Source organism: Suillus subalutaceus, assembly GCF_016647625.1.
Source record: "Suillus subalutaceus strain FC151 chromosome Unknown DFJ58scaffold_15, whole genome shotgun sequence".
NCBI classification, from domain to species: domain Eukaryota; kingdom Fungi; phylum Basidiomycota; class Agaricomycetes; order Boletales; family Suillaceae; genus Suillus; species Suillus subalutaceus.
In genome coordinates, this window is record NW_024540264.1 from 322,118 (window position 1) to 349,273 (window position 27,156).

Consider the following 27,156-nt stretch of genomic DNA (forward strand, 5'->3'; position numbering starts at 1 on the left):
GAGGAAGCGAGACCATGACGATAGATTAGTGTTCTGAAGATCTGAATCATCTGATACCCCATAATTTTAATTTAGTGTTTAGTGCTAAGTCCCCTGGCAATGTTCGAGGATATCATTATCTTGACAATACTCAGGGCCTGATTGACAGCTCCATGAAAAATGTAGACCCACATTCATGTACTGCTCACAACGTTCGCCCGTACGCAATGAAATGTTTTCAACGGAGAGCATCACCTGTTAGCAGATGTGGAGAGCAGGACGTTCGAACCCTGGTGGTATTACCCTACACATAATGCCCATGATAACCGCCAAGGGTCAATTCGGAAGAAAGAATGATTCCAACACGATTCCTACTGAACCTTATCGCTTCCCGTGATACATTTAGGTTTGGCAGCGGCTTGTCAGGCTGACGTGAGATATGTTTTACGGCCGCCAACAACATTAATAGCCTATCAGAGTACTTGCCTTTATCAGCTCAAGTTCCCCACGTCACACCACCTCCGAGGATCTGACTAATTAGGGACTTTCCGATGCCACTGTACTCACGGTCAATTGAATGTCGTGATTAAGAATTAGAATCCGGAAAGGAGCACTTGCTGAAGATCCATTGTGACTTTAAATGCATAAGGAGGTCTGCTTGTACTACTGATCACTGTTCGTCGGGAAGCCCGTGACAGGTGATTGTTTGATGCGTTCAGCGATGAAGTTTGAAGTCACATCAACGCAACGCATCGCCGTGATATCAACAAAGCCCTATGGAAGAACTTTGCCGGGGTTCATGATATTCAAAGGATCAAAGACCTGCTTGATCTTCCTCATCCAGTCAATGCTGACATCGCTCTTAGAGTAATGCAGCGCATCCCTCTTCATCGATCCAATCCCATGCTCTGCGGACACGGAGCCCTTGCGATCAGCTAAATTCAGATGCTCATCAACAGCCGCGCAAATGAATCTGGGAGAAGCGACACGCACAGACAATTTCATAAATGAAAGGCTCCAGAGCTGCCTCAAGCTCCGGGCGGTATCCATGCTTGGCGATTACATTGAGATGCAAGTTTCCTACGAAGGAATAAGTGTTCTGGCCTTGGGGTAGGTTGGGGAGATGCTAATACCGTCACCAACGTGGCCGTATCCCATGACCTTGGAAATCGCGTGGTCTCCGTAAAGCCCTTTCGAAATCATGCGCTCCCGAACAGCATCGACCACTATTTGGAAGTCTGCAAGAGGAACAGAAACGTCATATTTGTATGGTTTGCCTTCTTTCTGAACACACTCAGTCAAGCCTTCACGCAGAGCCCATATCGAGTTGAATTGAGTGGGTGACTGGGAAAGAACACCGGTGTTAATCAGCGGTTCGTCAGCAGTCAGCAAGCCTTCCAGAAGATTGTTGAGTTTCTGGATCATGCAAGAATTAGTTCACACGCTGACCACAAGGAAAATGACAGTACCTCTAAATCGTGATCCTGGTTCCCACCACTGGTTTCAACGAGTACAAAACATTGCGAGTCGCCAACTTCATCTGCGCTGAGCAAAGGGCCAAGGCCATGCTGCAAACCCATGTCGTAAGCGGTGCGGTCGATGTACTCGAAAGCAGACATGATTTCTCCAAGTTGGCGTTTCACAATTTGGAAGAGTGGTAAAACATTGTCGAAGCGTGGTAATGCCAAAAATATGTTATTGGTCGCCTGGGATGCAGGTGGTGTGAGGATGGAGACCCCGGTAACGATACCGAGCGTACCCTCTCCGCCAATGAAGAGTTGCTTGAGGTCGTAACCTATCAGAAGTTAGGCGGGAAGCTTAAATCCTGGGGGGAACTTTTAAAAATACCAGTGTTATCCTTTCGCAGGGTTGATAGCTGGTCCAGGATTGTACCGTCTGGTAGAACTACTTCCAATCCGAGGACGGTGCCATGTAGGGAACCGTAACGTAGGAGTCGGAGGCCACCTGCATTGGTGGAGATATTACCACCGATTTGACAACTTGAAAAGGGTCCGTTAAATTAATTTGCTGGATATGTAGTGGAGCTCTACACACCTTCCCTTTGCACCGAGATCAAGGGGCATGATGTGATTGTGAGGGGCAATATATTCACTCAGGGATTGGAGAATGCACCCAGCATCGGCGACGAGAATACCTGAAATGGAATATAGGATGGCATTGTGATAAGGCACAGACTAAGTACCGGAGACAGGGTCAAAAGACCGAACATTGTTCATTGCGCCCAAGCTGAGGACAATTTCTTTCTGTAAGGAGATACCACCACCGACTAGGCCAGTATTACCGCCTTGGGGGACAATTCCAATTTTACGCTGAGCACAATACTTGACAATTTCGCTGACTTGCTGTGTTGTGCGGGGTCGAAGTACGGAGTTGGCTTGACCATGGTATTTTCCCATCCAGTCAACATTGTAGGGTGCAATATCATCTGCGGGGGTGGAGATTGATGGTAAAGTTGATAGTATAGACGTGGGTGCAAGGATGCGGGAGAAGTGTGCGAGATCCTCTTCGTTGACAGTGTTTAGGTGAGAAAACGAAGGGATATTATGAGCCCATCTACGAGAGCGAAATGCTGGACGAATAGAATTGTGCAGACGAAGCATGGCGTAGATCACTGAACAGATTTGAATGTTGCTCTCTGCGACAACGAACGTGGTTAGTCGGAATGAGCAATAACGAACTAGGTCGTCCGTTGTCCGTCGGATGACCAGGTCCAAAGTAAAAATACCTGGTACTTTGGGTCATTCACACTGACGTGGCGTGGGATAACCCAATCTCGGCCATTTGTCAAGTACTAAGTAACTAGTCACGGGTAAACGGGCCCTCTCTCTTCTTTTACTTATAGTCTCACCTTACTGGCAGAAAGGGAATTGCGCTCTGTCGCTCTTTCCTCCATGATGGACGAAGCTCATAGTCTTGTAGACCAATGCAGCGATGTTCCAGTGGTCATTCCCGAAGGGCAGGATGATATCGCGGACTTGGATCCAAGTCCTCAGGATCTGACAGTCACCGCCATAAAAGTTGTCGACACTACTAGTACTAGTGCTGCACCGGTTATTCAACCTGCGACGGACACAGCTTATCTTCCAACGAATACTCAACAGTCCTCTGATAATGCAAGCATCCACAGCTTGCCCGTCATACCCCCTTCCTCAGTTCAAACACCCACTGCTACGTCCACAAATCCGTTGTCAGAACCAAGTAGTAGGCTGATTGAAAGATCTACTTCATTCCGAAACAATCGCAGGTCTGTCATGGATGTGAGTTACAATAATCATTTCCGCCTCTGCTCTTTGAATCGAATGACTTTCTATCAGGCACGTCCCTCTAATCGCCTCTCTGGCTTTTGGTCAAATTTAATACATCGGAGGGATACAATTACCCCATCTTCTTCCCGAACGGCTGCTCGAGATGATGGGCCGCAGCCAACAGACCCGGTTCAGTCCGATTCTAGGTCCGGATCTCCATCTCCTACACCTACTAGACCTCTTACGCCTCCGCCTTCACTCGCCCCTCCAACTCTGAAAGAGCTCGGTCTCTCCTTATCAGTTGTCACAGAAGATCTATCCCCTTCACACTTTACCACACCTCCTACCAGCGGAACTTTTATGGCACCCCACTACCTTCTCCTTTGCCATGCCCAAGGACTCGATGTCCTTCCTCTCATATCTCCTCCAGCTGCTCATCCTTACGCACTGGTGCGTAGGGTCAGCTTTAAGAGCGTGGTGGTCATGGAACATCGCGGTGTATTAGTAGCCATAGCAGGCAGGCGAGATGGTGTTCGTGTTTATGCTCTGGAGGAAGTCAAAAAAGCCGTAGAGTGGCGTATGGAGGTCGAGACTCGGCGAGAACGTGAACGATCTAGGAGGGAGGAGTCAAAGAGGGTGGGATCTGGCAACTCCAGTGTAGATTCAACCGAGGCGAAATTCAGGTCATTACCACGCTCAGGCCAGGTCCCAAAGACGGAGAGGGTTTCTAGGAAGTCGTCATTCCCGACAGGCGTAACGCAGAAATTGCCCAGGGCACCCACACTCCAACCTGTAGCGCCCCGCCAGCCAGTCGAACAGCCTCCACCTTATTCTGCAGTAACCGAAACCACTCGACCCCGTCTGCAGGCGCAGGCATCTACCATTTCGATAAACCTTTCAAGGTCCCGTCGTTCGTCCCTTTCTCGCGTAATCGTTCCCCCCGTTCCACCCCTACCCCATATAGGTTCCGGTACGGAGCAGGAAGACCCAATGGCCAAGACTGTTAATTGGTTTGAGGCGAGTGACGACGAGGCCATCGATATGCTAACCGCAGGTGCAAGCGGTAGTCGAGCTTTGGATGAACGCACTAGCGCTATTCCCCCACCCCGAACCAGCGATACCGTAGAAGGTGATTCCACGTCACTTCCTGTGCGCAGTTCAGCCACATATAGTCGAAGAAATCGTCCCGCAAACTTAGATCTGACTCTGGCGCAACCAAACATGATGCTAGTTCAACCGCCAGAACCATCTCCAACCCTGCAGACCATTCGTCAAGCATTGCAGAGTTCGCCACCCAATATTCGTACAACACCTCCAACACCGGCTTCCGTTGATGGGCCACCTCAAAGACGTTCTGTTCCAGACATTGATATAGATGATGACGACGACGACGGTGCGACTGGTACAATCGACCATATAACGCTTGCTCAGGCTCTTTTAGAGAGCAGAGTCCCTGACCTCCCACCAGCAGGGACAACGAGACCACAAGCCCCGATTATGATTGGGACAACTCCATCAGGTACAGATGATGACACGCTGCTCAGTCCTTCATTGCAGGACGGTCGCTCTTCACTGGGCCGCCCGAGCATCACGAATCGTCCTCCTGAAAGGCGAAGGAGATGGTCAGTACTGACCGGCATGTTCAATTCCAGTGGTTCGCCCAATGCCCCCCACCCTAATGTCCCTGTTATGTACGATACTCCACTGGGATCCCCCACATCTCCAACATCTTCGACGATACCCATACACGAGGCTGGCGAAAGACCCCTGACTTTGACACGTTCAGCTTCCACACGTTCACGTCCATTAGAACCTCCTCAACTTACTCCTCGCCCTTCGACGTCAGGGGGACATAGCGTCTCTCCTGCGGTCAATCAACCACCTTTACCCACTCCTCCTCCACATCTGACAATTCACTTTCGCCTTATTCCTCGCAGTATAAGCAATGCTTTCAGTTCCAGGAGGTCTGCCGAGCGACCTCCGGCGCTGGTATTCACAGAGCCTGAAAGGAAGAACGGATCACAGACTCCTACAACACCACTACCTCCTCCAAAGCTGGACTACGTGAAGCTACCGGGTACGAAAGGGTCCCTTATCATCAAGGCCGTGGAGACGCCAAAAAAGAGGTGAGTGTCTAGAGTCTCGCACGGATATTTATTGAGACCTTGCGCAGCTTTCTCGCTATTCTCTGCGGAGATAATGGCGAAAAGGTTGAGCTTTTTGCAGGGACGTATCGAACTGCCTTAGGTCTTTCTCGCACCTTCATTCTTCCCGATTCACCACGTTCTTTGGAGCTCCAACTGCAGGGCGATGACCTTGTCGAAGTTTTTCTTGTCTTTTCTCAGAACGTCTTTGGGTTGGAACCTGCCACAGTAAGAGTTCGCGAGGTCCGAATTGGTCGAGCCGAGCGACGTGCAGCTCGGCGAAGAGTTCGAGAAATACGCTCGGGTCAGCCAGATGTCTTTGACACAGACCCACCTGCACAGGATGACGAGGATACCAACATCAGTATCAGCAATCGACTTTCATTACCATCCGGCGATCCATCTAGGAATAATTCCAATACTAATCTCCCAGACGCACCAGTATCTCATTCGCAGACACCAACTGGTGGTGCCTCTGGATCTGCTCTTGCACATGCTGAAGAGCTTGTAGCACTAGCCTCCGCTCCTCTTGGACCATATACCACCTTCCAACAGTTGTCCTATGCGCCAAAATTGCCTTTGGCTACTATTGCTGATGACTACATCATTCCACCGACATATCCCGAGTTCCTTGACTACCGTGCCGAGCATGAACCCGATGCTCAGGGTAATGCCAATGTTGACCTAGCGTCCATCCAATTTTCACCTCCTGGCCTACCCATGCCAGCACCAGTACCGCCTTCTAGATGGTTTTACCGCGATCCGAAAGGAGTTATGCACGGTATGTCGAAATGCCACTTTTTTGAAATACGTTCTTAATCAGTATCAGGGCCCTGGAAAGCAAGCCTTATGCAAGCGTGGTATAAGGATGGTTTACTTCCACCAGATCTACCCGTTCGCAAAGAGGAGGAGAAAGTGTTCGTGTTGCTCAAGGATTTGAGACAGCAGTGCGTTGATCCTTCCCATCCGTTCCGGTCAGCAACTCCGCCGTCAGCGGCCCAGCACGCTCCTCCTGCGTTGGATGCTGCTAAACCTCTCTTAGCCCCAATATCTCTTCTCGTCCAGCCCCGACACTTTGGGCCGCCTGCATTGTTCTTCTCTTCGCGTGGCGGCCACAGCACGTCCATAGTTGATGCTCGTGGTCGGGCTGTTCTCAAAGGCCGCTTTGTCTGGAGCACGGACAGCGATAACGAGTTGAAGACGATTCCCCGCATGGGAGACGTTAAGCGTGTAGAGGCTTTTGACGTCAAAGACCGCTCTGTCCTTGTGGCTATGCGCCAAGGAGGCGTGGAAGCGATGGATTTCGGTGACGCGTTACTCAAACCCGCGGATGAGTCGCGTACCCTGCTACCCCAATTCGCGCCGCCGCCATCAAATATCAATAGACGTGGACCGTTCGTTTGGAAGATAGGCACTCCTATTGGTTCCTCTACATCAAGTGCCACGGCCCTGTTGTCAAAGACCAAAGGGTCAGGCTATCTCGGAAGGAAGCCAAGCAACACCACTGGGAAATCTCCCGCGAGAGCGGAGTTCAATGGTGCGGGAGATGGGGACACTGAGAGCACAGACGAAGTGCTCTTTCTTGGCCGTCGGGGAGACGAGGTATACCTATGTGAACGCAATACTGGTGCATTCCGGATACTGCGACTAAGTCCCGATTTGTCGTGATCGTTTTGAACCTATCATGCCTAGATAACATTTCCCACTCAGCTGTTGTTTTACCACTCACTCATACCCTTTATTTGGCAAATCGAGCACAAGTATGTACCGATACATATCAACGATCCTCACAATATATCAATATTAGGTCATTAAGATCACAGTTTAGCGACGACTTTGCGAAGGCCGGTCTTGAGGATCTTCCCAGTGGATGTTTTCTGTAAATATTGTAAGCGCCCAGTGGGATGTGGATGTTATGCATATGACTGGCGGGTAATTCGTCCACTATTTCCACCCATTCTGGGCACGCAAAGCCGGGCAAGAAGAGTATTCGAGCGTGACGGATCAGCTCACCGGTAGCGAGGCCGACATAGTTGAGATGAGGACAATCAAAGCACAGACGAAGTGCTCTTTCTTGGCCGTCGGGGAGACGAGGTATACCTATGTGAACGCAATACTGGTGCATTCCGGATACTGCGACCAAGTCCTGATTTGTCGTATCACTTTGAACCTATCGTGCCTAGATAACATTTCCCACTCAGCTGTTATTTTATCACTCATTCATATCCTTTATTTGGCAAATCGAGCATAAGTATGTGCAGATACATATCAGCGATCCTCATGATATATCAGTATTAGATCGTCAAGATCACAGTTTAGCAGCGACTTTGCGAAGGTTGGTCTTGAGGATCTTCCCAGTAGATGTTTTCTGTACATATTGTAAGCGCCCAGCGGGATGTGGATGTTATGCATATGACTGACAGGTAATTCGTCCACTATTTCCACCCATTCTGGGCACGCAAAGCCGGGCAAATGTGTTCGAGCGTGACGGATCAGCTCAGTAGCGAAGCCGTCATGGTTGTCTTTCCACTTGGTGGCGTACTCCGGGCGAAGAACGACGAAAGCCATTGGACGTTCACCCCATTTGGGGTGCGAGCGAGCGACTACAGATACCTCTAAAACATGCGGGTGACTCGAAAGCTCTGCGTAGCTCGTTCAGGGTCCACAACTTGGTAGCCATTCAAATGTAAAAATACCTAGTTCTATGGCCAAGCTTGAAGCATTCTGCGGTCTTCAGGTTAGCACATATAATCACAACAAGGACAATTATTCACCTCGCCTCCAGAGATAATCAGGTCTTTGCTTCGGTCCACAACCTGTATGACACCATCGGGATGCCAGACGGCTAGATCACCTGAGTGAAAGTGGCCTCCCTGAAAAGCCTTACGCGTAGCTTCTGGGTCGCGGAAATACTATGCAACAAATGCCTAGAATGAATACAAGAACTTCTGTACAACTGCTGAAAAACGCACCTCCTTCATGACAATGTTTCCGCGCATGAGAACCTCACCCACCGTGGATCCGTCTTTTGGAACGTCACGAAGTTCTCCGTCGTTTTCGTCTTGTGGAGGATATACTACGCGTGCATCTTGCGCAGTGGCGAAGCTTTGACCTTGTCGAGCCATCAGTTTCGCACGTTGTTCCAAAGTAAGCGTCTTCCAGTGAGGTTGGTCATAACAGCGCGTGAATGGTCCGTACGTCTTTAAGGAGCATGTTCAGGCTTGCAACTTTCCTGAACAATGCTGAAGCACGTACCTCACTGGCGATGATGGAAGAACGAATTAGCTTAGGCATAAGTTAAGCGCTACGCTGGACTTACGTGAGACCGTATACATGCACAGGCTTGATTCCTTTTTGCTCGAGCTGGCTGATGAGGTGAGCAGTGGGTGCGGCCCCTGCAATAACCGCGGATATTGTACGAGGGAGAGGTCTAGCAGCGGGATCGTTCACAATTCCAATCTATCGACACATCAGGCCAATTCATGTCCCTGTGCGACGCACAAACCTGGACAGTGGGTGCACCACAATAGTGAGTTACCCCGGAATTCAGGAAGTGCTTCCAGATAAGTGGGTAGTTAACAGAGCGCATAGTTATCTAGAATAAGAAGATAAGATGGTTTGTGGTTATAAACATGATATCGTGTTCTGCACACCTGTGTCGCGCATGCGAAGACATTTGCCCATGGGTATGTCCAACCAGCTGCATGGAACATTGGAAGAATCCTGCAGTTCGTTGTACTCTCGACTGTTCATGCAACCACATAAAACTTACCACAAGTACGTCGACTCACGACTTATCCTGTAAATCCTACTGGTGAGCCTGTCAGAAGGATACAGCAGAACAGAGGCACGCACTGTCCCTCGACAACGTTCCCTATTGCTGCCAAGTAAGATCCTAGTTGGACAATAGCATCAGCCAAACCAAAGTAGAGTAAGTTGACAGAGCATACCACGCAGCGTGGTGAGGACGCCCTTTGGCTATGTAAAGTGAGTCATTGCTTTTACCTGCAGACACAGGCGAATCTTACACGACCTGTAGTTCCCGACCTTGTGAAATATGTTCACATCTTGGTCCAACTGCATGACAGAGTCGTGACTCACGTGTAGCATAAAACTGCACCGGCATTCTCGTCCGGCTCAACGTCCAAGCCAGCCCACCCCTTTTCTGCACTGAATACTCTGCCGGCACTAAGGAAGCTTTCATATGGGTCGCCTGCTCTGCCTGTGTCATGATAAACAATGGTAGGAATATTAGTATTCTCAATGAGATGGGTGAAGTCGCGGTCAATGAGGATAAGTTTGGATCCACTATGTTCCAAAATGTATGAGACCTCAGGAGGTGTGAGGCGGGTGTTTACAGGTGTGACGATAGCACGAGCAGCAAGAATGCCAAAGTGAGCATCTACCCAGGGTGTTTCATTATTGCCAGGTGTAATAAAATAGAGCTATACCTGCAATCAAGGGACTATCGTGCTTTTGTGTGAGACGCGTCAAGCGCGTGATACAGTATAACTCACCAATTGGGGGTTATAACTGCAACGCGGTCACCTGGACGGATGCCTGCTTGTATGAGAGCATATGCCATGTTCTGAATGCGCTGAGCCCTATCGCCAGTGTCAGACTAGTTCTCGACGAAGCACAGTGGACCCACCAAACAGCATAGGTATAGAACGCAGGATGTTTCACATCAGGATGAGCAATGGCAAGTTTGTCCGGGTATACGGCTGCGGCGCGAAGAATGAAGGGGAAGGGGTTCTTGTGGGATTTCTAGTGAGTAAAGAGACGTTGAATGTTGTTGAGATATTGCAGCTTACAAGGGGATGTACATTGGGGGCAAGACCGAGCACGGATTGCCGGTAGCTCACATTCGGAGGGGGTATGCTCTCCCGGGTTGGTTGGAAATCTGTACTCATGTCTGGTGTGTTACTAGCTTCCTCGATGGCTCGTTCGCAGAACTCACCGGCGTGCATAGAACTGCTGTCCACGGGTTTGTCAGGATTCCTGACTTCAAGGTCCTCAACTCTTGTATTCAACGAAGCTCGTATCAGAACTTGAAGGACCTGAGAGCGCTGAAACAGCCCAAACGCCGACAAACTGACCTAGGTTGTTCGGATTATGTACAGTAATCCATGTGTTTCCCCATATACCATACGATTAACTACCATTTTAGGTCTGACTGATTAAGGCCTGCATTCAGCTCCGATGCTCTCAAGATTTCAATATATATAATAGTTAACTTGTGTATTTTATGATCCAAGGGTTGTGAGGCATGCTCGAAGTTTTGTCGACGCAAGTACTGCCAGACCGTGGACTAATTTCAGCCCGAATCCACGCCACTTGAAGTTCACCCGATCCTTCCGCTTTCCGGATATTTATTATTATCAACTTGAACACCAATCATATGGATTGCATTTCTCTCGTCAGCGTTCATCATCACTAGAGCATGTGTCCAGGTCTGCAGGACGTTAGAAAACTAAACGGCATAAGCAACACAATACCATTCATTCTCAAAGGCCACTGTAGTTGAATTTCAAATTCAGTGTCCTTTGCTTTGTTCGTTGGCCTGTCATTTCAGGGGCATGGTGAAGATTGCATAGGACGAAGCCCATGTCAATGGTGTTATGGATAAGTAAAGACGAACCTGGCTGTAGACAAGGATCCTCGCAAAGAAGTTTGAAAGCCGCGTCTCGTCCCATAGCAGGTATGTCCTTTCTTTCCGTCACGATATCAATTAATCACGGCTACTTCGTATCGCAACTCGTGGCTGTTCAGATGCTCATGGCGTTCGCAGGTCAAATAGCCAGCCGGGATAGAGCGCAGCCCAACGAGGTACGCCGAATTTATAATCTGTAATCGTGGACCAAAGTCTTTTCAATCGAGGCCCTTCGTACTAAACCATACTACCATCACCTTTAACCTCGAGGTTACGGCTGTACGTCGTTTCATGAGAGGCGATGATAACACTTATTATCATTATCTGGCTGCAGACAAATGCAAAAATGGGAGACCAGCTCGAGCTGGATTTCTGATAGTACCGACGGCTATTGAATACACAATGTCCTTGTCAGAGACATGTTGCAGCATGACCTGACGGCAAATGTATGCAGTTTCTGCAAAACAAGGATACCATCTACCAAATCAACTTATTCTTAGTATTTTGATTAAACCAGCATTCACCTGCTGTGGCTTCAAATAGCAGCAAGCGGTCAGTTGCCAGTGGAGCTGAACCCGTTGAGAAAATATGCTTATGCTACGACGCTCCTGGGTATGCTTGTTCAGCACTGAGAAAGGAGAAATCGAAATGAGGTTAATGTGAGATGTACACGGCTGGTCCCTTTGTTCATTTATGCGCCCCAGTACGAAGTAGAAATAAATCTTGACGCCAGACAGGATGAAGCCTTCAAAATCATCCAACCACGGTACATAGTTGAAGGGTACATGTAGTAGTGTCGAACGTTCCTCATAAATTATAATGCATGGGCTGACAGTGTGAAATCTGAATACAAACGTAAACAAAGCCGGAAAACGCAGCAGTACTGAGTCGTTGCTGCCTACTTCCTTCCTTCAAGTTGCAGTGTCTATATTTCTTTACAACGTCGACACCATAATAATGGCTGATGCTGCTTCAGGCTCCGTGGACAGGTCTGTCCAAGTCAAGCTGGTTCTTCTCGGTAAGCCTTCTCAGCTAGCACTAAACGTACCATCGACGCTATTCACACTTGCTATCAAACTGGCTTCTTACACCTTCCGTCCTCGTTCCTCATTTCTAACGCATGAGAACTGATTCACATTCATAGGTGAGGCCGCTGTTGGCAAATCTTCGGTAGTTCTCCGTTTTGTAGGTGTCTATTTTCATACATTTGCCACCTCTGAACCTCTTTCCAGGTATCGAACGAATTCCAAGCAAACAAGGAGCCCACCATCGGTGCAGCATTCTTAACTCAGAAATGTCGCCTCGAAGACCGCGTCCTGCGTTACGAGATTTGGGATACTGCTGGCCAGGAACGTTTCCACTCTCTCGCTGTAGGTCCCGAGCACTGCTTTACCACCTGCTCTGATTCGTGAATGTAGCCCATGTATTATCGTAATGCTCAAGCTGCAGTGGTCGTATACGACGTGACAAAAGCAACGAGTTTAGAGAAGGCGAAGTCATGGGTAAAGGAACTTCAAAGACAGGCAAATCCCAACATCGTTATCGCACTGGCTGGCAACAAAGTTGATCTCGTGCAAACATCTGCTATGTCATCTGGGTCCACTCCGTCATCCGAGTCTGAAGATGAGGCGGATGATGCTACAGCCACACCTGGGGAGAGTCCTAGCGCTAGCGGTAACGAACCAGAGAGCTTGCGACAGGTGCCACGTGAGGAGGCTCAGGCTTACGCTACTGAGGCTGGCTTGTTGTTTTTTGAAACCAGTGCTAAGACTGGCGAGGGTATCGTCGAGATATTTACAGAAATAGGTACGCCAACTGCATCAACGTGAAACTCCTGCTTAAGATCAAATTCAGCGAAGAAAATACCGATCGAGCACATTCTGGCTTCCTCACGAGGCAGTGCAGGTCGATCTGGTGGTGCAGGCGGACGAGCTGGTGGGGCCAGAGAAGAAGTGAACCTCGAGGAGCAACAATCCAAGAAAGACGGATGCAACTGTTGAGTGTGTCACTATGGATTATTTGGACTGTACACCTTCAACCTTCGCGATCATCTCGCTTCAATTAGCACACCTGTTATTCCCCTCTCTTTGCCATCTACGTGGCTACCGTTGTCTTGGTCTTCATATGTAATATGCTTTTATAATTCATCTGCAACACAAACATGGGATTTGGTACGATTCGAAGCTAACTTATAAATACAATTGCAGCAGAGCACATTTGAGGGTAACGGTAAGTTCTAAGAAATGCACGAGTTGGAATGGTAACAAATTTAAAGTCCCTTTAGGGAATTGAGCCGTTCAAATACGATGAAGAGGGGACCAAATCCATATACGGAGGTGGTCGTGTCACATGTTCTTCCTGGTCAGGATCACTGCCAGGAACAAGATAAGGCGGTGGCGCATGTCCATGTGAGGAAGAATGATCTAAGATGTCACTGGGAGGGTGTAAGGAATCATGAGTCGCGGGAGTTTGACTGTATGATTGATGGGCGAGGGGGGGTGAGTGAGATTGCACGGGGACCCGGACCGAGGGCGACCTGAAGTCGGAATCTATTGAAGGAGGTGGGTCTGACGGATCATCCATCGCAGGCGGTGGAGGAGGGAGTTCACCCCCAGAGCGAGGGGCGCAATCATCTGAGACAATATTCAGAGCCTCAAAAACTCGGACGGGTTCAACTCCTAAATTAGCAAATCCCGTCACATCTGCATCTCGCTCTGCCATCTCCACCGAAGGGGGTGGAGTTGACGAGCGGTGCATCGTATCCGAATGACCATCAAACTGCTCCGATGCAGCAAACCCAAACAGGATTCCCTCGCCGATGATACGGAGTGCTGTGGTTGCAGGTACCTCCTGGTCCGTTGTGTCTGGAGGAATAAATATTCCAGACTCGGATTCCTGGAAGCTTGGCGGAGCATTGGACGTAGAAGGCGTAGAATGGAAGAATGGTGGAGGCGGTATGTCGCGGTCTTCAAAAGGGGGAGGGGCACCGTTCTGAGTATAACTTGGACCCGCTTCTCCTTCCTGATACAAGGGAATCGATGACTCTGGATCTTCTTGACGAACTGTCCTCAAAGGGGGACGGTCGTGTTTTTTTTGATATGCAGCGTCAACCCATTCTTCAACTTCAGGCAGTGGCGCTGGGGGTGGGATGATAGTTAATGGGATGGGAATAGTCATGAGCCGTTCGGTCCTACTGGCCGTTTCCACGAATGAAATGTGGACATTGAGAAGGAAAGAAACTGAATGTAGAAGGGTAGATTGAGTGATGGAGATGCATTGCAGATCATCGTCAAGGCTGTTGTAGTCGCCCTCTGGCAAACTCGTCTGATAATCTACTGGTGACGCAGATGATGAAGCCTGATGCAAGATGAGACGAAGCCGCACAGGTCGAGAGGAGTGAAATCTGCATGATGCACCTGAGCGAGAAGTTACTGTACTATAGGCCGATCCGGGAGAAGTGATCGGAGGCTTCTCCGCAGGGGGAGTGGGTGCCACCGATGAAGGCCCATCCTGAGGTGACGATTCCGCTGTGGATTGACCATAAGGCGTACCAAGTTCAAAATCACCACCATCATCTTGCCCTTTCAAACTCACGACGCGAACAATCTCGGTTTTCACGTTTCGAAGTCTGAGTCCTTCGCGCAGCATAAGCTCCCTACTCGGCGGAGGCACAGTAACATAGACTGGGATGGATTCTCCGGCCCGGAATATTGTGCGAGGAACTTGAACCTCGACACGTGAAGGACTTTCTAGAACGTGGGTTTCCGGCAGAGTATCTACAGCATGAGAATGCGAAGTGTAACGTCGCGTATGCACGACAATCCTTCTTGACACAAGTGGCTCCGACGGATTCGTAGGGTGGAATGTCGCTGTAAGTGCGTATTCCAGCGATGAATGAGGTGTATGAATACACTGGGGTGCATCAGATGTCAGCGGTATTGCGAATGATGTTGAAGAGGACATCGAGTCAGACGTTCCCGTGAACGAGACTAGGTTTATCTCTGATTTTCCCAGCTCAATCTCCTGGCCAAAAGCAGACTCGACGACATGAAGAGCCACGGTGCTGTTGTGCCATGATGAGTTCCTCAGGATAGATGAGCAGCAGCCACACTAACACATATTTCCATTGGCCTGGCTGTGCACCCTTCACATGGATTTCTCCCTCAATAGCAGCGCGCTCTCCTTCAGCTCCTAGGTAGCCCTTTTGGAAGGCAAATGTGTCCGCTGCCGGGATGATGAAGATCTGAAGGCCAGAGATCGGCTCGTCCAGTGCCCCAGGTAGATCCCGTGGGCATACCGGAGAGTAATTTGGCGGAGGCGCCGTGTAGGACGCCATGTATTGTGAGACCAATTTCCCTCTCTATTCTTCTGAGATCTAGAGTGATGGTGAAAGACGATGTGAGATTCTGCCAAGCTGCAGCCTGATACGCGAATTACTTGGACAAGGTTGCACAGCCCAAACAAGATAAGTCAGAAAGTCAAAAATAATTGTATCGTAACACTGACAGCGAGCCCCCGAGTCGCTTAAAGTTCCCAGCATGTTTTGTGTCCGTCGAATCAGTGACGGTATAGCTAGTTTATTTCATTTTGCGTTGGTTAATCCTATGTGATTCTGCTGTCAATGCATAATGTTCTTCGACTTGTAGACGTCCATCTTGACCAGTCTTGCTGAGCCAAGTGGTAAGCCTCTCCTTTTACCACGCCTTAAACATTCACTCATGGATGGATCCTTCAACCTTGTTGCTTCGTGCACTACACTTAATGCACATGCAAGCAGCAGATGGTAAATGACGTTGCGGAATCCATACAGTTGCGAAATGAGTGCAAGGAATGCAGAATTCACGCTGCGTTTGTATTGCATCGCTGCGGCGGCTGCGCTCACAAGAAAATTCGAGACCTGCCGGTGAATGATTTTCCCTCTTATCACACCTTGACATTCACTCATGATGGAGAGGTCCATCTCGCATTCTAGCCGAAGTGATTACCACAACAGAATTGAAATCTGTTCCTCTTGGACTGCAATGGTTCGAAACCTGTTGACGATGAGGCTTTTTTCTATCAAGACACAACTTGACATTCACTCATGGATGGTTTTGTCCGAGGTTCTTATCTGGTCTTAGCCAAGTGGTTACTACCACAACAGAATCAAAATCTGTTGCTCTTGCATTATGCAGGTTTCAAACCTGCCTACAACAGTTTTTTTCTATCAGAACACACCTTCAAGTGACATTCACTCATGCCAATTGGCGAGGCTCATCATAGCCGGTCTTAGCCCAGTGGTCACCACAACAGAATTGAAATCTGTTTCTCTTGCACTCTGCAGGTTCAAAACCTGCCGATGATAAGGTTTTTTTCTATTGGAACATACCTTGAAGATTCACTCGTGGACTGTTCCTCATAGATACGTCTCAACTTTGTCCTGGCCAAAGTGGCTACCACAACAGAGTCGAAATCTGTTTCTCTTGAAGTTGGTTCGAAACCTGCTGACAACATTTTTGCGGTGTGTAGAGCCTCAGAGGTCCATCTTAACTTAGTAGGCCTAGTCATTGCACTGAAACCTCCTTTTTATGTGATAGTCTGTCCATGAAAAGGAAATCGCCTTACTAGTAGCGCCTCGCCAGGATCGTCTCGGAAACATAAATCGAGGTGCGTACGTGCCAACTTAGATTCTCAGTAGACTGACCAAAACTGTCGGGATTACTACCAATTCCAAATGAAAATGGCAATGTTGTTGATGGCGCCGGATGCCAGAAGAATGCACACAAGCTAAGGACAGAGAGAGTCTGACAGTCAGAAAAATGATGTAACTTCCCCACCTTTAGCTTTCCTAGTCATCCTCGGTTGCATTGGAGGAGCCTAACGAGCGAAGGAATGTCCCTCGGTGCGACTTCAGCGAGGTTTGGAAGAATTGAAAGTGGCAGACAGCCATGATAATCGTTCTGATGTGTGTAGTTTGTGTGCGCTCCTGTTTTATGTCTATGCCGAGGAGGAAGAAAAATTTATTCATTTTAAGACCCGGGCACTAGACAGTTGAGAGGTCAACAGAGAGGTCAACGCAAAACTCTAGAACATCCCATAACGGAAAGCTCAAGACACCATGCAGGAGTGGCCCACCGAGGCATGCATAACGGAAAAAGAGGCTCAGCGACTCGGAGAACTGAATGACAACTTGACAAGCCTCTAACAAACAAGGTGTCAAATGATGGTACTGAAAAGGCCCAAACATGAGTGTAGCCGGCAGAGGTTTTGGGAGATGGCAAACCGACGAGAATCCTCCACTAATAACGTTGGGAGTCGGGGACAGATCAAATGGCTGGCAGGACAACAAATTCGATAGTTGACATGGATATCCAGAATTACATAGCAATAGTATCGACAGCAAAATGTACAGAGCGCTGGGGTTCAGTATACAAGATGTTATAACCAACAGTAACCGTCCCGCGAATCTAGCAAAAGACTAACATTCAACTCTCATCAAACTCTCCAGCTCCGAAAACATCACAGGATCCAGATCTCGCATCAACAATTCCCAAGCAGCGTCCCGGCGACTAGCAAGCAACCCTATACCCCTTTCAATACCGGAATCATTACCATCGATAAAGCCCATGCCAAATGCCAGCGTAGTTTGAGTGGACTGTGAGGTGTCAAAAGCATCGTCCTCTTCATCCACCACTTTCATGGCTTCCACCGCTCTGCGTGCAACGGCAAGATGCCATTGGCGCACCTCTGGGCTCCCACCCATTGATACGAATCGTTGCACTATACGAATCATAACTTGTGAGAAACACAGAGGGCGATCCGTTTTGATCTTCTTCTTTAATTCCGGGGGAGAAAAGAATGCGATCGTATAGATCGCCATGATTGACTTCTCCAAGTAAGATAGCCATGGGTCCCGGCCGAGGAAAGCAAAGTCGAGGTCTGATACCGGTAGACGATGAACGAGGGATTCCAATAGTCGCCAAATGAGTGATTGGGGCATGACCCCAGAAAATACCTGCCGATTAGAGTCCAGCTGACCGAGGCGGGTGAAAAACGTCGAGGGCAAGGTCGGCAATAGATGATGGTCTGCTGTGCGGGAAAGGAACCCCACTTTGTTTGAGAAATTGTGTAGGGGGAACTGAATCGAAGGGCTCTATGAGGATAGACGCGATGATCTCGAGGATGCGGCTCGCAGTGAGAGTTGTTGTGTTCGACGGAGAATTAGGATTCGGGAACACGATGTAATTCGATAGATTACCAAAAATGTGAAGTGCATCTTTTCGAACATTGATCACGTCTGAGAGAGCGAGTGCCGGTGAAGTTGGTTTGGGTATTCCGTCTGATGACACAGTGATGCCACAAACACGTAGCACAAGATCAAGTGTGCGTTCATGTCTCGCCAGACAGGGCATATTGTCTGGGGTGACGGAAAGGTTTCGTATGAGGTTAGTCACAGCGAGCACAATATTGCCTGCGCGGTGCCCTGGACCACGTGTCTCATACTGAGGATCACGGATTTCTAGCCCTGCAAAGAGCATGGACTCCTTCTCGAAAACATCATCCACGAGCGCCCGATGTCGCACCATCTCAGCACCATTGCCCAGCCGATAATCCGTGATGTCGGGGGTGGTCCCAAATGCTTCCTCCTCAAGTAGGTCGAGCACCTCCTCGAGTAAATCTGTGCATTGTGAAATGGGAAATCCAGACCCAGGGGTTGGACCCCGCATCGTAGACAACAACGTAATTGTCGTTAGAGCGTAGGAAAGCTCGGCGTTCAATCGCGATCGGATAGACATTGTAAGGGCTTCAATGTCAACCGTTCCCCACTCATTGATATCACGCATGGGCCGCCGCTGAGACCGAAGGTAATCCTCTTCCAGCGCATTGAAATCACGGCCACCAGTGAAATCAATTTCGCGTGACAGGGGAATGTACTCGACTTTTGTCCTCGTAAATTGTGTGCGCGAGGGGGGAGCCCCCGGGACGGATCCTTGTGGTGTTGTAGTATTAGTGGTCTCGGTCTGGGGAAAAAATCAATTCGAGGGCATAAAGATTCACCAGTCTTCACTCACGGTATCTGGCGGATCTGTAGCAGCTCGGATGAGATTCACCGGGTAACAAGAATGATATCTAAATACCTGTCTTTTGCCTTGCTCGTTTCCCTTCTGCCTCTTCGGACTCTAGTCTTCTCTTCGTCCCTTGAGTTTCTGGTTCAGATGTATCCGGTGTTGGTTTCATAAGCTGGGGTGCAGAAATTGAAGTGTTGAGCTGCGATGAAGCCTGAGGCGCGGGGTCTGGGGGAATGGCGGGTGGTTGAAAATTAGGCGCAGAAGATTGGCGTATATGAGGACTTTGTGGTAGTGGCTGTGACTGAGAGGCAGGGCTGATAGTAGAATTTTGATTGTTAACTGTGTGCTGTGCCATCATGCCGCCGACTGCATTTGGGCCAACTGTTCCTGGTTGTAATCCTACATGAGGTGCACCAGGCCCTGCATTCACGTTAGGAGGTCCCGTATTAACGCCTGGTTGGCGTCCAGCCACCATTGCCCTACGGTTACCCTCCTGCATATTACGACGATAAAATTCGTCGAATGGCTGTAAGATGGCGGCGTATAAATGTCCCAGAATTTGACCAACGGGGCGCTGCTGCCCAGGACTCGATAGATGAGGGAGGTACTCTGGCAGGTCGAACTGGTGAGCGACTTGTGCCCAGCCATTTTGTTGTTGTGTGATCTATGATTCCATATTTCAGCATGCGAAACTGATAGAGTACGAATGAACAAACTTTTTGCCACCCTCCCAATTGAGTTACCATTTGCCATAACCTCAGGAGATCAATGTCCTTGCCGCCCAAGCGGATGACACCCGGCTGACCTGGTGGGCAGTCCAAATACTTCCATTGCGAATTTGTAGGGTCATAATTGGGTGGGTATGGTGTTCCAGTTAAAGCCGGCGGCAAGGGAACGCGGGTAGCATGGGCGCCGGCCAATCCTGCGAGGAAAGTTCGCTGTCGGTTCTTGGCAACATCTGATGGGGTGAAGTTTGGATGAGACATGGGTGCGTTTAGAGAAGGATTTGGGGGGGCATTGGTGGTCTGTTGGGCAGGGTAGATGCCCTGGGGATTTGATTGACCTGACGAAGCTGTGGGATTGAATTGCATCGAATTTGTAGTATCATGAGGTGGCCCAGTAAAGCTGCTTGGTTGGTTATAAGAGGATGGCATTCCGCCGAGATATGATCCCGGAGATACTCCGCTGACAGACGCAGACGAGCGGCCGTTGACGTTTGTCATTTGTCTTTGGACTCCTGCAGCATTCATGGCTGCCATTTGCTTTGCAGCAGCATTGAGATCAAGAGTACTAGTGAAGTACTGGGCTGTCTCGAAGTTTTGAGGTGAATTCTGGGGGATGAATGAAACATTTCCTTGTTGTTGAGATTGATGGGTCTGCTGAGGTCTGATTTGCTGTGCAGACTGGGGCCTGTTAGCAGAACAGGGATGATAATTTAGAACGGGAAATGGAAATGGGAAACTTACAACATAGTTCAGGAGTTTATTTGAGTACAGACGGACTTTCACCTACTTGAACTGATACTTGTTGGCGGTCGAACGAAAGCATTCAACAAATCAGGTCAACACGGTTAGCATTAGTCATGACTTAGGTGTGACTACAGCAAAATCATCTTTCATATAGCTCACTCATTCATTTTTTAATCCTTCAACCACCTAACGCTCTCGCTCATGGTCGCATGATCATCGATCATCGCCCATCCACCAGAAAACAAAACACGTTGATCAACTCGGAAGCATTCGGATAAATACGATGTGTGACGTTTGTGACGTGTGACAATATTTTAATAGTTCAGATTTTTTCCCCATCGATTCTCAACCGTGATCCTCTTCCATGCCTACATCAGAAATAGACGACATTTTTGCTGCCAAAGGAAAGGCGAAAGCCATAGAACTTGCTCCCCTTCCATCCCTCAAGAAGGAGAAAAAGAAGAAAAGAAAAGACAGACCCTCCACCAGCGACAAAACGAAGGAGATCAATCAATCTTCAGAATCAAAAACACTGAAAAAACGACCACTTCCCGAGACTATTGTAGATCCATCATTCAAATCTTCCAGCAGTAGTAAACGTCCAAAGTTGGATGCCCCAGTTTCTTCACAGCGTGAAAAGGTTTATCACGAGACGCTCAAAGAGGACGAAGACCGTTTCAAGGATTCGAGGGGTTCTGGACCTAGTAATTTTCATCTTGTCCTGCTATCTTAAACTCGTTAACGCCGCGCCAGGACGAAAAACTGACGATGGTTTCAACATATACAAGGAAGATGAGCTAGGTATATCCAATACCGGAGGAGGTATGTTGTGTACTTACTCCCATCAACATTCAACATTCACCCGGCCCCAGACACACCACTGTGTCCTTTCGATTGTGAATGTTGTATGTATTTGCTCGTTTTATTTATTTTTCTGGGCTTAATACTTTCCAGGTTTTTGAATGGTGGTTGTTCTATGTGTAGCTTTACATGCAAGGAGATACCCGTGTATTCACTATGATATCCGGCACAAGTCTGCGATATGGTCGGACTGCGCACAGCTTTTTCGAGTCTCAGGTCATTTTCGCTTGCGCTGTGATGACCTCCATCGTCGATTTGCATCCCCTGATGATGGATAACCACGAATGTGGTGGAAACATTTATTTACGGACTTTGCTTTAGGTCAGTGTCCTTCTCACTAAATTTATTTTTGCTCACTTTTGCCCTCGTGCAGATCTTCGTCCGTCTCTATGTCATAACTACAAATTTGACAACAGCGCCGGGGAACACAGTTATCCCGCACATATTGGTATCGGCTCTTTCGAAGCCTCCCAGTTAGCCTTCCGAGGTCATGATCTGAGGGGGTCAATGTGTAGCCAACAGTGATCGTTACATCCCTCTCTGCATTCTCCGATTCATTTGTTATCTGAGATGGCGCTTGTATTAATTTACTCGAGGGTCACATCATAATATAAAAATCATGTAGTCATTGAGGTGTCCTGTATCCTAATCGTCGTCGTCATCGAGCTCAGCCAACTGCTTTGCTTTTTCATCTTCGTTAAGTTCGCTCCCGAATGGATTGCCACCCTCAGTGACGGCTCTCCTGACGTCTTCCGCTTTTTTATTGCGTTTCTCTTCCGCTCGTTGTTGTTCAAGCTGCTTGCCGCGAAAGATAGGCCTTGCTACCAGGAACCTTCTCTGGATTCTTGCATAGCTTCAATCTTCTATCAACCTCACGAACGGCCTCCACATCAGGAGGATGTCCCATCTGCGTGATGATATACTTGATCAATCCGAGAGTAGGGTCAAGGGTTGCGGAAAATGGTTGCGCAGCACCAGCTACCACTTTCGAGTCAGCCCATCTTTCTGCGAGAACTGGCGAGGCGAGAGCCAGACTAGCGAGGGCAATTTGTGAGGGGGTGTAGATGAGTTCCGCGTCGGTAAAGCGGGAGGCCCGGACGTGTTTGATGGCGATATCATAGACATCCTGTGGTCGAAGGTCCTCGGGTACGTCGGGCAGACTCTGTAATCCGTTAGTCTTAGCGCGGAAATGATGTCACGGATATCATGGTTACCTGAAGGTCGAGCCAAATGCCCCAGAGAGCGCGATGGGCATGCCAAACTGCAAACTCGAAATTCAAGCTCTGAGATACCAGGAACTCGAGGTCAAGAACGTCTGAGCTGGACGTTTTCGGGATGTTAGAAGTGTAAGACTCCAATGAAATTGGGTTGTTGGTGGTCTTTGTGGCAAGAAACAGTGCGGTGAGCCTTCAAAGAGCATCAAGTCATTAGAGACACCAGTAGTACAACACGCGAACGCACATCACATTCTTTGGATGCCAGTCCATCACAGTGTTTTTAAGATAGAACCGCTTCAAGTAACTGATGGCGGTCGCCTCCACTTCCTCAGGAAAACGAAAATGGCCACATAGCTGAGGGATCTTGGTGATGTAGAGTTTCACGAGGAGCTGCTCGTCATTTGCATTGAGGAACAACACATCCTCGGACGATCCAGGCTATAACGAATTAATTCGACAGGCATTGAAACGACAGAAAGTGGGTTTCGCACCTCATCTGCCTCAAAAGTGTTCCGTATGGCCGCTACTGCAGCAGCATTGAGGGAAGTGCGAACTTGTTCCAGTTGTTCTGGGGAATATCTCCAGCTCTTGTACTGCGTGCTTCCCTCGTACAACGGTCTCTTCACAGTCCGATGAGTTGATCTGGGGGTCGGCTGCCTTAGCTGCGTTGTCAGCCTGCCATGCCGTTAGGTCTAACGTATGATACACTTTCAAGTTGTAGGTGGGTTTTCCTCATGAGCTGGGTTCAGTGCACAACATTGTTGTTTGTTATTCAATCACGGTTTGCCAGTGGTCACTTATCCTTGCTACTCTTAATTGTCTACATCTATCACTGAAATGGATCTGGTATCGTCTAACCATGCTGCGATGCTGCGAGACGGAAAAGGCGAAAATGCTGCTGGATTTGTTCAAAACTCGACCATGCAACAATCTCAAAGCCTGGCCGCAGTCATTGCTCGCATTGTTGTAAATTAATGCTACCGTATCGTAAATCAATTCCTTCCTATCGCAGAAATCTCAGCTCACGTTGAATGACTTAATCAAACTAACTGTGATGCATGTCTGCCAGATTGCTTGCATGATGCAGCCTACCTCTAGCGATGGTGAAGTGCCCTTCGGCAATAATGGCTCGGAGGACCTCAACTCCGACGTCGTCCCCAATCTACGCCTCGACCCTGACCCACGGCCCCAGCTCGATATCTACAGTGACGACCTCCCTCATGAAGCTCGTGGACTTCCCTACCCCCCGATGCCACTGCATCATGGTATGGATCGTCCTGAGATCTACCAAGACTTTCGCGATCCAAAGCCAGATGCAGATCCCATCCCACCATCACCTCTCCCCCTCGTGCAGCCAAACCTCGGTGACTACCGCCCAAGTTTCTCCCTGCCAGTCGTATCCACGGGTGGTACCTTCAAGCTACCATCCACAGCAGAGGACCGACCGACCATGACCATGACAGCGCAGACCTCCCAGGCTGGTCCAAGTAGCATGGTGAAGAGGTCTGCCCACGTCAACGTCACGGTAGGTTTTCCCATACCAATGCATTCCTCCGCCTCGTGAACTTAGCAGACACCTACAGGAACGTGCATCCAAGAAAGATCTCAAGCAAGTGAAACAGTATCTGGAGAACATAGACCCAGATAATGTTGAAAAGTTGTATAGAAATGGGGAGGTACACCCCTTGGCATGGTGACGGAAAGTCGCAGTCCAAAACGGACATCACCGTTCCAGACGAAGTCGATGTGTACGAGCGGAAAACCGCCAACGTATATCACGATCGTCGCGCGGAAAGGGAGGACAGAGGCGTATGTGACATACGAGTCGTCTAGTTGCACTGAGAGTACCAAGACTATCATCGACTGAGATGATCAAAGCTATTAAGGTCTAGTAGGGTGCTCCAACTTCATCACAAATGTCGCAGCTAACATTGACAGAACAAGGATGGTGAAGCAATAACGCGATATGACGAATGCTAAGACCGAATCGATCAGTTAGGGTATGCTATTTTCGTGCTGTACAGAATCTTGCCGCGTACTATCTACATTCATGTTCTTTCCTTCTTCCCCATCTTGGACATCTTCGGATAACTGTTTCTCGAAGATGTTCGATCGAAACACTGGCTTTTCCGTGGAGCTGCGGTAGACGTTTGGACCGATAATCAATGCAGCGCTCCGACCATCCTGCTTGACCGCATTTAATCGCCAATATGTCTCACGTATCCACTCGGCATGATCGACCAAAGAAGTCCAGCCGCCCGTGATGATCTCATGGAACTTGAGATAACACGGTGCATGCGCGAACAACATCGCGCGACCAAGATTACAGTCACCATATCTATCATGGTTCTCCTGCGCAAAACATACACCAAAGTGCTGGCGGAGGTAATACCGCTTGATCATGACGCTTGCTCGAATGGTCAGATCTACTTGATCGTTTGGGCCCCGGAAGACATTCGGCCACTTGGAAGTGTCACCGAACGAAGTCCAGTCATGCGGGACAGCGTTTCAACCCTCATCGGGGATCCCCGGTCTCTCACATTGAAGGATCCTCTCGTTGGTCTGGGGTCGACTGCCTTGGCTGCGTTGTCAGCCGCCATGCCGTTAGGTCTAACGATGCGCCATGTTCGTAAGTGGGTTTCTTCATGAGCTGGGGTCTGCACGACATTGTTATTTGTTATTCAACCACGGTTTTCTAGTGGTCACTTATACTTGACATTACTCTTACTTGTCTACATCCATCACTGAGATGGATCTAGTATCGTCTACCTGTCTGCAGTTAGCTGCGATGCTGCGGGACGGAAGATACGAAAATGCTGCTGGATTTGTTCAAAACTCGTCCATGCAACATTCTCACATTGATCGTTCTAGTCCTCCGAGGATTCAGACTGTCATCTTTAGTACACGTCTTAGCTGTTCCATTGTTTCTTCGTTTCTTTTTGGAGCTACTTGTCACTTTCTGGGTGCTTTGTTTCTGCTCAGGACCTTTTAAGGAGTGCAATTGATACTCCTCTGACGATGGACTCCCTTTGTATCGCCGCGGCATTGAGCCACTCCCTTTCTTCACCTTGCTTCAGTGCGACTTGTTCCTCTACATATTAAAGCAGGTCTGTACCTTTCATTCCAGCAGCCATTCACTAACTCCTCACTCTTGATCTACCCTCTTCCCTCCCGAATTTGCTAAGTCATTGCTACTGTGACGTGGCAGAACTTACAGCATTGAAATGGGCAGCGCTAGTACTGTTGAGGCCGGTGCCGAAGCTGATGCATCATGCATGCCCAACTCCAATTCACCCACTCGTCACTCTCGATCTATTCTTTTCCGTTTCGAACTCGCTGAGTTCGCTACACGACTCGTGGCAGACTTGGTATTACATCATTGAAATGGGCAGCGCTACCTAGTTGTGGTTGGGGTGATGGTTTATGCATGCCCCAACCCCAACTGGGTACGAGTTTCTCCTTCTGTTCTTAATGCTCAACGAGGATCTCGTAATTATCAAACGAGGAACACCATAGACCAGGATACCGCGAAACCACAGCCGCAAAAGGGTGAGGGGTAGGATACCAAGGTGAGTCCCCGACACTCACTTTAGTGGGAGTGGATTTTGGCAATGAATTTGTCCGGTTGTACGCTAAAGTGCTTACGTCCTAGACGGGGGGTCCATGGTGTTCCTGTTGCGCTCACTGGTGTTAGACTCTCCTCATGCGTGGTATTCTGACACTTCTCTGATTGTAGGCTACAGCTGTCAGTTGGCTGTGCTTCTGCTATTGCTGATTGTTCTCTATTCAGATAGCCTGTGTCCACATTTCTTTCCAAATGTCCTCCTTGAGTATCTCGTGTAATCTTGCCTGCCGCTAAGCTCTGTCATCTGATTCGAATCATAATTGCTTTAGTATATTATGAGCCTCTGCCACCCTCAGCATCGTGCTTCTGTCTTTGCCACCTCTGAAAATTTCTGTCTCTGGCAGTGCTGAAACACATTGAACTCTCAAGCTACTTCTTGCTGTGGCGAGCATGGCCGAGTCCCGCCGTGCGCTCGCGATGATTGGTCGTAGATTGCTGAACAGCGAACACGATGTTACATGTGTACTATAAGGGTCTGGTGCCTTGTATTCCGTTTTTACTTGTAGGGTGCGCTGAAACCGTAAAGGTAGAACTCATCAAAATTTGATCAAACTAATAAATTGTCTGTCATAAGTAGGTGTCAGGGACAGTCTGGTGCGGCAGAGCGCCGTTTACTACGATATGATACGCATATGAATGCGGAATAATGGAACCATCATTGGGGTCCATACCCTTGACTCGATACGTAGCTTTTCAAGAAGCCTCTCTACCACCCTCACTACAAAGGTCAGAAGCTATATCTGGCAGGATCCTGACACAGGATCTGCTAAGACTCAACAGCCCACCATTAAACTTTTGTGCAACACGCAGTGATATACTAGTATCCTTCCCCCGTTGAGATCAAAGGCAGGAATATATCATGCATTTATTGTAATGAGAGTAAGTATACTATGA

General features: G+C 48.7%; 10 protein-coding genes across 10 annotated transcripts; 4 read left to right on the forward strand and 6 right to left on the reverse strand.

The window, feature by feature from the left end:
- Positions 1-542: 542 nt before the first annotated feature.
- Positions 543-2,748, reverse strand: DFJ58DRAFT_768268 (uncharacterized protein). Its single transcript, XM_041388933.1, has 7 exons — positions 2,183-2,748; positions 2,035-2,134; positions 1,828-1,979; positions 1,449-1,774; positions 1,113-1,395; positions 973-1,059; positions 543-914 (listed from the first exon to the last, which is right to left on the reverse strand). Exons 1-7 carry the CDS (start codon positions 2,598-2,600, stop codon positions 754-756), a joined length of 1,527 nt encoding a protein of 508 aa, XP_041248148.1. The 5' UTR covers positions 2,601-2,748; the 3' UTR covers positions 543-753.
- A 146-nt stretch (positions 2,749-2,894) lies between these two features.
- Positions 2,895-7,057, forward strand: DFJ58DRAFT_723765 (uncharacterized protein; the record flags this gene model as incomplete). The annotated part of the gene is made up of 4 exons (XM_041385047.1): positions 2,895-3,257; positions 3,315-5,371; positions 5,419-6,170; positions 6,219-7,057. The coding sequence occupies 4 exons, from the start codon at positions 2,895-2,897 to the stop codon at positions 7,055-7,057; spliced, it is 4,011 nt and encodes a 1,336-aa protein (XP_041248149.1).
- DFJ58DRAFT_768276 (uncharacterized protein) lies at positions 6,950-10,520 on the reverse strand. Its single transcript, XM_041388934.1, has 19 exons — positions 10,350-10,520; positions 10,204-10,292; positions 10,041-10,144; positions 9,907-9,993; positions 9,841-9,854; positions 9,491-9,791; positions 9,418-9,436; positions 9,340-9,367; positions 9,245-9,284; positions 9,162-9,188; positions 9,043-9,112; positions 8,895-8,984; positions 8,709-8,848; positions 8,681-8,682; positions 8,362-8,591; positions 8,164-8,301; positions 8,086-8,113; positions 7,811-8,031; positions 6,950-7,266 (listed from the first exon to the last, which is right to left on the reverse strand). Exons 1-19 carry the CDS (start codon positions 10,357-10,359, stop codon positions 7,207-7,209), a joined length of 1,698 nt encoding a protein of 565 aa, XP_041248150.1. The 5' UTR covers positions 10,360-10,520; the 3' UTR covers positions 6,950-7,206.
- A 1,479-nt stretch (positions 10,521-11,999) lies between these two features.
- Positions 12,000-13,213, forward strand: DFJ58DRAFT_742840 (GTP-binding protein ypt5; the record flags this gene model as incomplete). Its single annotated transcript, XM_041387222.1, has 5 exons — positions 12,000-12,138; positions 12,187-12,227; positions 12,275-12,412; positions 12,461-12,848; positions 12,897-13,213. 5 exons carry the CDS (start codon positions 12,000-12,002, stop codon positions 13,040-13,042), a joined length of 852 nt encoding a protein of 283 aa, XP_041248151.1. The 3' UTR covers positions 13,043-13,213.
- On the reverse strand, positions 13,214-15,507 carry DFJ58DRAFT_768280 (uncharacterized protein). The gene is made up of 2 exons (XM_041388935.1): positions 15,158-15,507; positions 13,214-15,105 (listed from the first exon to the last, which is right to left on the reverse strand). The coding sequence occupies exons 1-2, from the start codon at positions 15,376-15,378 to the stop codon at positions 13,323-13,325; spliced, it is 2,004 nt and encodes a 667-aa protein (XP_041248152.1). The 5' UTR covers positions 15,379-15,507; the 3' UTR covers positions 13,214-13,322.
- Positions 15,508-17,356: 1,849 nt separating this feature from the next.
- Positions 17,357-20,624, reverse strand: DFJ58DRAFT_768284 (uncharacterized protein). The gene is made up of 6 exons (XM_041388936.1): positions 20,557-20,624; positions 19,807-20,500; positions 19,160-19,754; positions 19,094-19,098; positions 18,077-19,042; positions 17,357-18,054 (listed from the first exon to the last, which is right to left on the reverse strand). Exons 1-6 carry the CDS (start codon positions 20,559-20,561, stop codon positions 17,500-17,502), a joined length of 2,820 nt encoding a protein of 939 aa, XP_041248153.1. The 5' UTR covers positions 20,562-20,624; the 3' UTR covers positions 17,357-17,499.
- A 299-nt stretch (positions 20,625-20,923) lies between these two features.
- Positions 20,924-21,945, forward strand: DFJ58DRAFT_723771 (uncharacterized protein; the record flags this gene model as incomplete). The annotated part of the gene is made up of 3 exons (XM_041385048.1): positions 20,924-21,263; positions 21,313-21,381; positions 21,794-21,945. 3 exons carry the CDS (start codon positions 20,924-20,926, stop codon positions 21,943-21,945), a joined length of 561 nt encoding a protein of 186 aa, XP_041248154.1.
- A 120-nt stretch (positions 21,946-22,065) lies between these two features.
- On the reverse strand, positions 22,066-23,373 carry DFJ58DRAFT_742845 (cyclin-like protein; the record flags this gene model as incomplete). Its single annotated transcript, XM_041387223.1, has 6 exons — positions 22,066-22,241; positions 22,297-22,582; positions 22,635-22,827; positions 22,882-23,075; positions 23,129-23,290; positions 23,344-23,373. 6 exons carry the CDS (start codon positions 23,371-23,373, stop codon positions 22,066-22,068), a joined length of 1,041 nt encoding a protein of 346 aa, XP_041248155.1.
- A 345-nt stretch (positions 23,374-23,718) lies between these two features.
- Positions 23,719-24,504, forward strand: DFJ58DRAFT_723773 (uncharacterized protein; the record flags this gene model as incomplete). The annotated part of the gene is made up of 3 exons (XM_041385049.1): positions 23,719-24,162; positions 24,221-24,250; positions 24,304-24,504. The coding sequence occupies 3 exons, from the start codon at positions 23,719-23,721 to the stop codon at positions 24,502-24,504; spliced, it is 675 nt and encodes a 224-aa protein (XP_041248156.1).
- On the reverse strand, positions 24,155-25,100 carry DFJ58DRAFT_768293 (uncharacterized protein; the record flags this gene model as incomplete). Its single annotated transcript, XM_041388937.1, has 2 exons — positions 24,155-24,613; positions 24,677-25,100. Coding segments are annotated over 2 exons (519 nt in total), but the record flags the coding sequence as incomplete, so codon positions are not given.
- Between the last annotated feature and the right edge of the window lie 2,056 nt (positions 25,101-27,156).

What these genes read in the sequence shown, in the direction of transcription:
- DFJ58DRAFT_768268 (XM_041388933.1), bottom strand. Translation starts at nt 2,600, where the DNA reads ATGCTTCGTCTGCACAATTCTATTCGTCCAGCATTTCGCTCTCGTAGA. An exon ending in CCTGCGAAAGGATAACACTG is followed by an intron (nt 1,775 to 1,827) that starts GTATTTTTAAAA and finishes AACTTCTGATAG; the next exon opens with GTTACGACCTCAAGCAACTC. An exon ending in TTTCATTTATGAAATTGTCT is followed by an intron (nt 915 to 972) that starts GTGCGTGTCGCT and finishes ATCTGAATTTAG; the next exon opens with CTGATCGCAAGGGCTCCGTG.
- DFJ58DRAFT_768276 (XM_041388934.1), bottom strand. An exon ending in CGTCCTCACCACGCTGCGTG is followed by an intron (nt 9,285 to 9,339) that starts GTATGCTCTGTC and finishes TTGTCCAACTAG; the next exon opens with GATCTTACTTGGCAGCAATA. An exon ending in AAATAGTGGACGAATTACCT is followed by an intron (nt 7,267 to 7,810) that starts GTCAGTCATATG and finishes CAATATTTACAG; the next exon opens with AAAACATCCACTGGGAAGAT.
- DFJ58DRAFT_768280 (XM_041388935.1), bottom strand. Translation starts at nt 15,378, where the DNA reads ATGGCGTCCTACACGGCGCCTCCGCCAAATTACTCTCCGGTATGCCCA. An exon ending in CCAGGCCAATGGAAATATGT is followed by an intron (nt 15,106 to 15,157) that starts GTTAGTGTGGCT and finishes ATGGCACAACAG; the next exon opens with CACCGTGGCTCTTCATGTCG.
- DFJ58DRAFT_768284 (XM_041388936.1), bottom strand. An exon ending in AATTGGGAGGGTGGCAAAAA is followed by an intron (nt 19,755 to 19,806) that starts GTTTGTTCATTC and finishes ATGGAATCATAG; the next exon opens with ATCACACAACAACAAAATGG.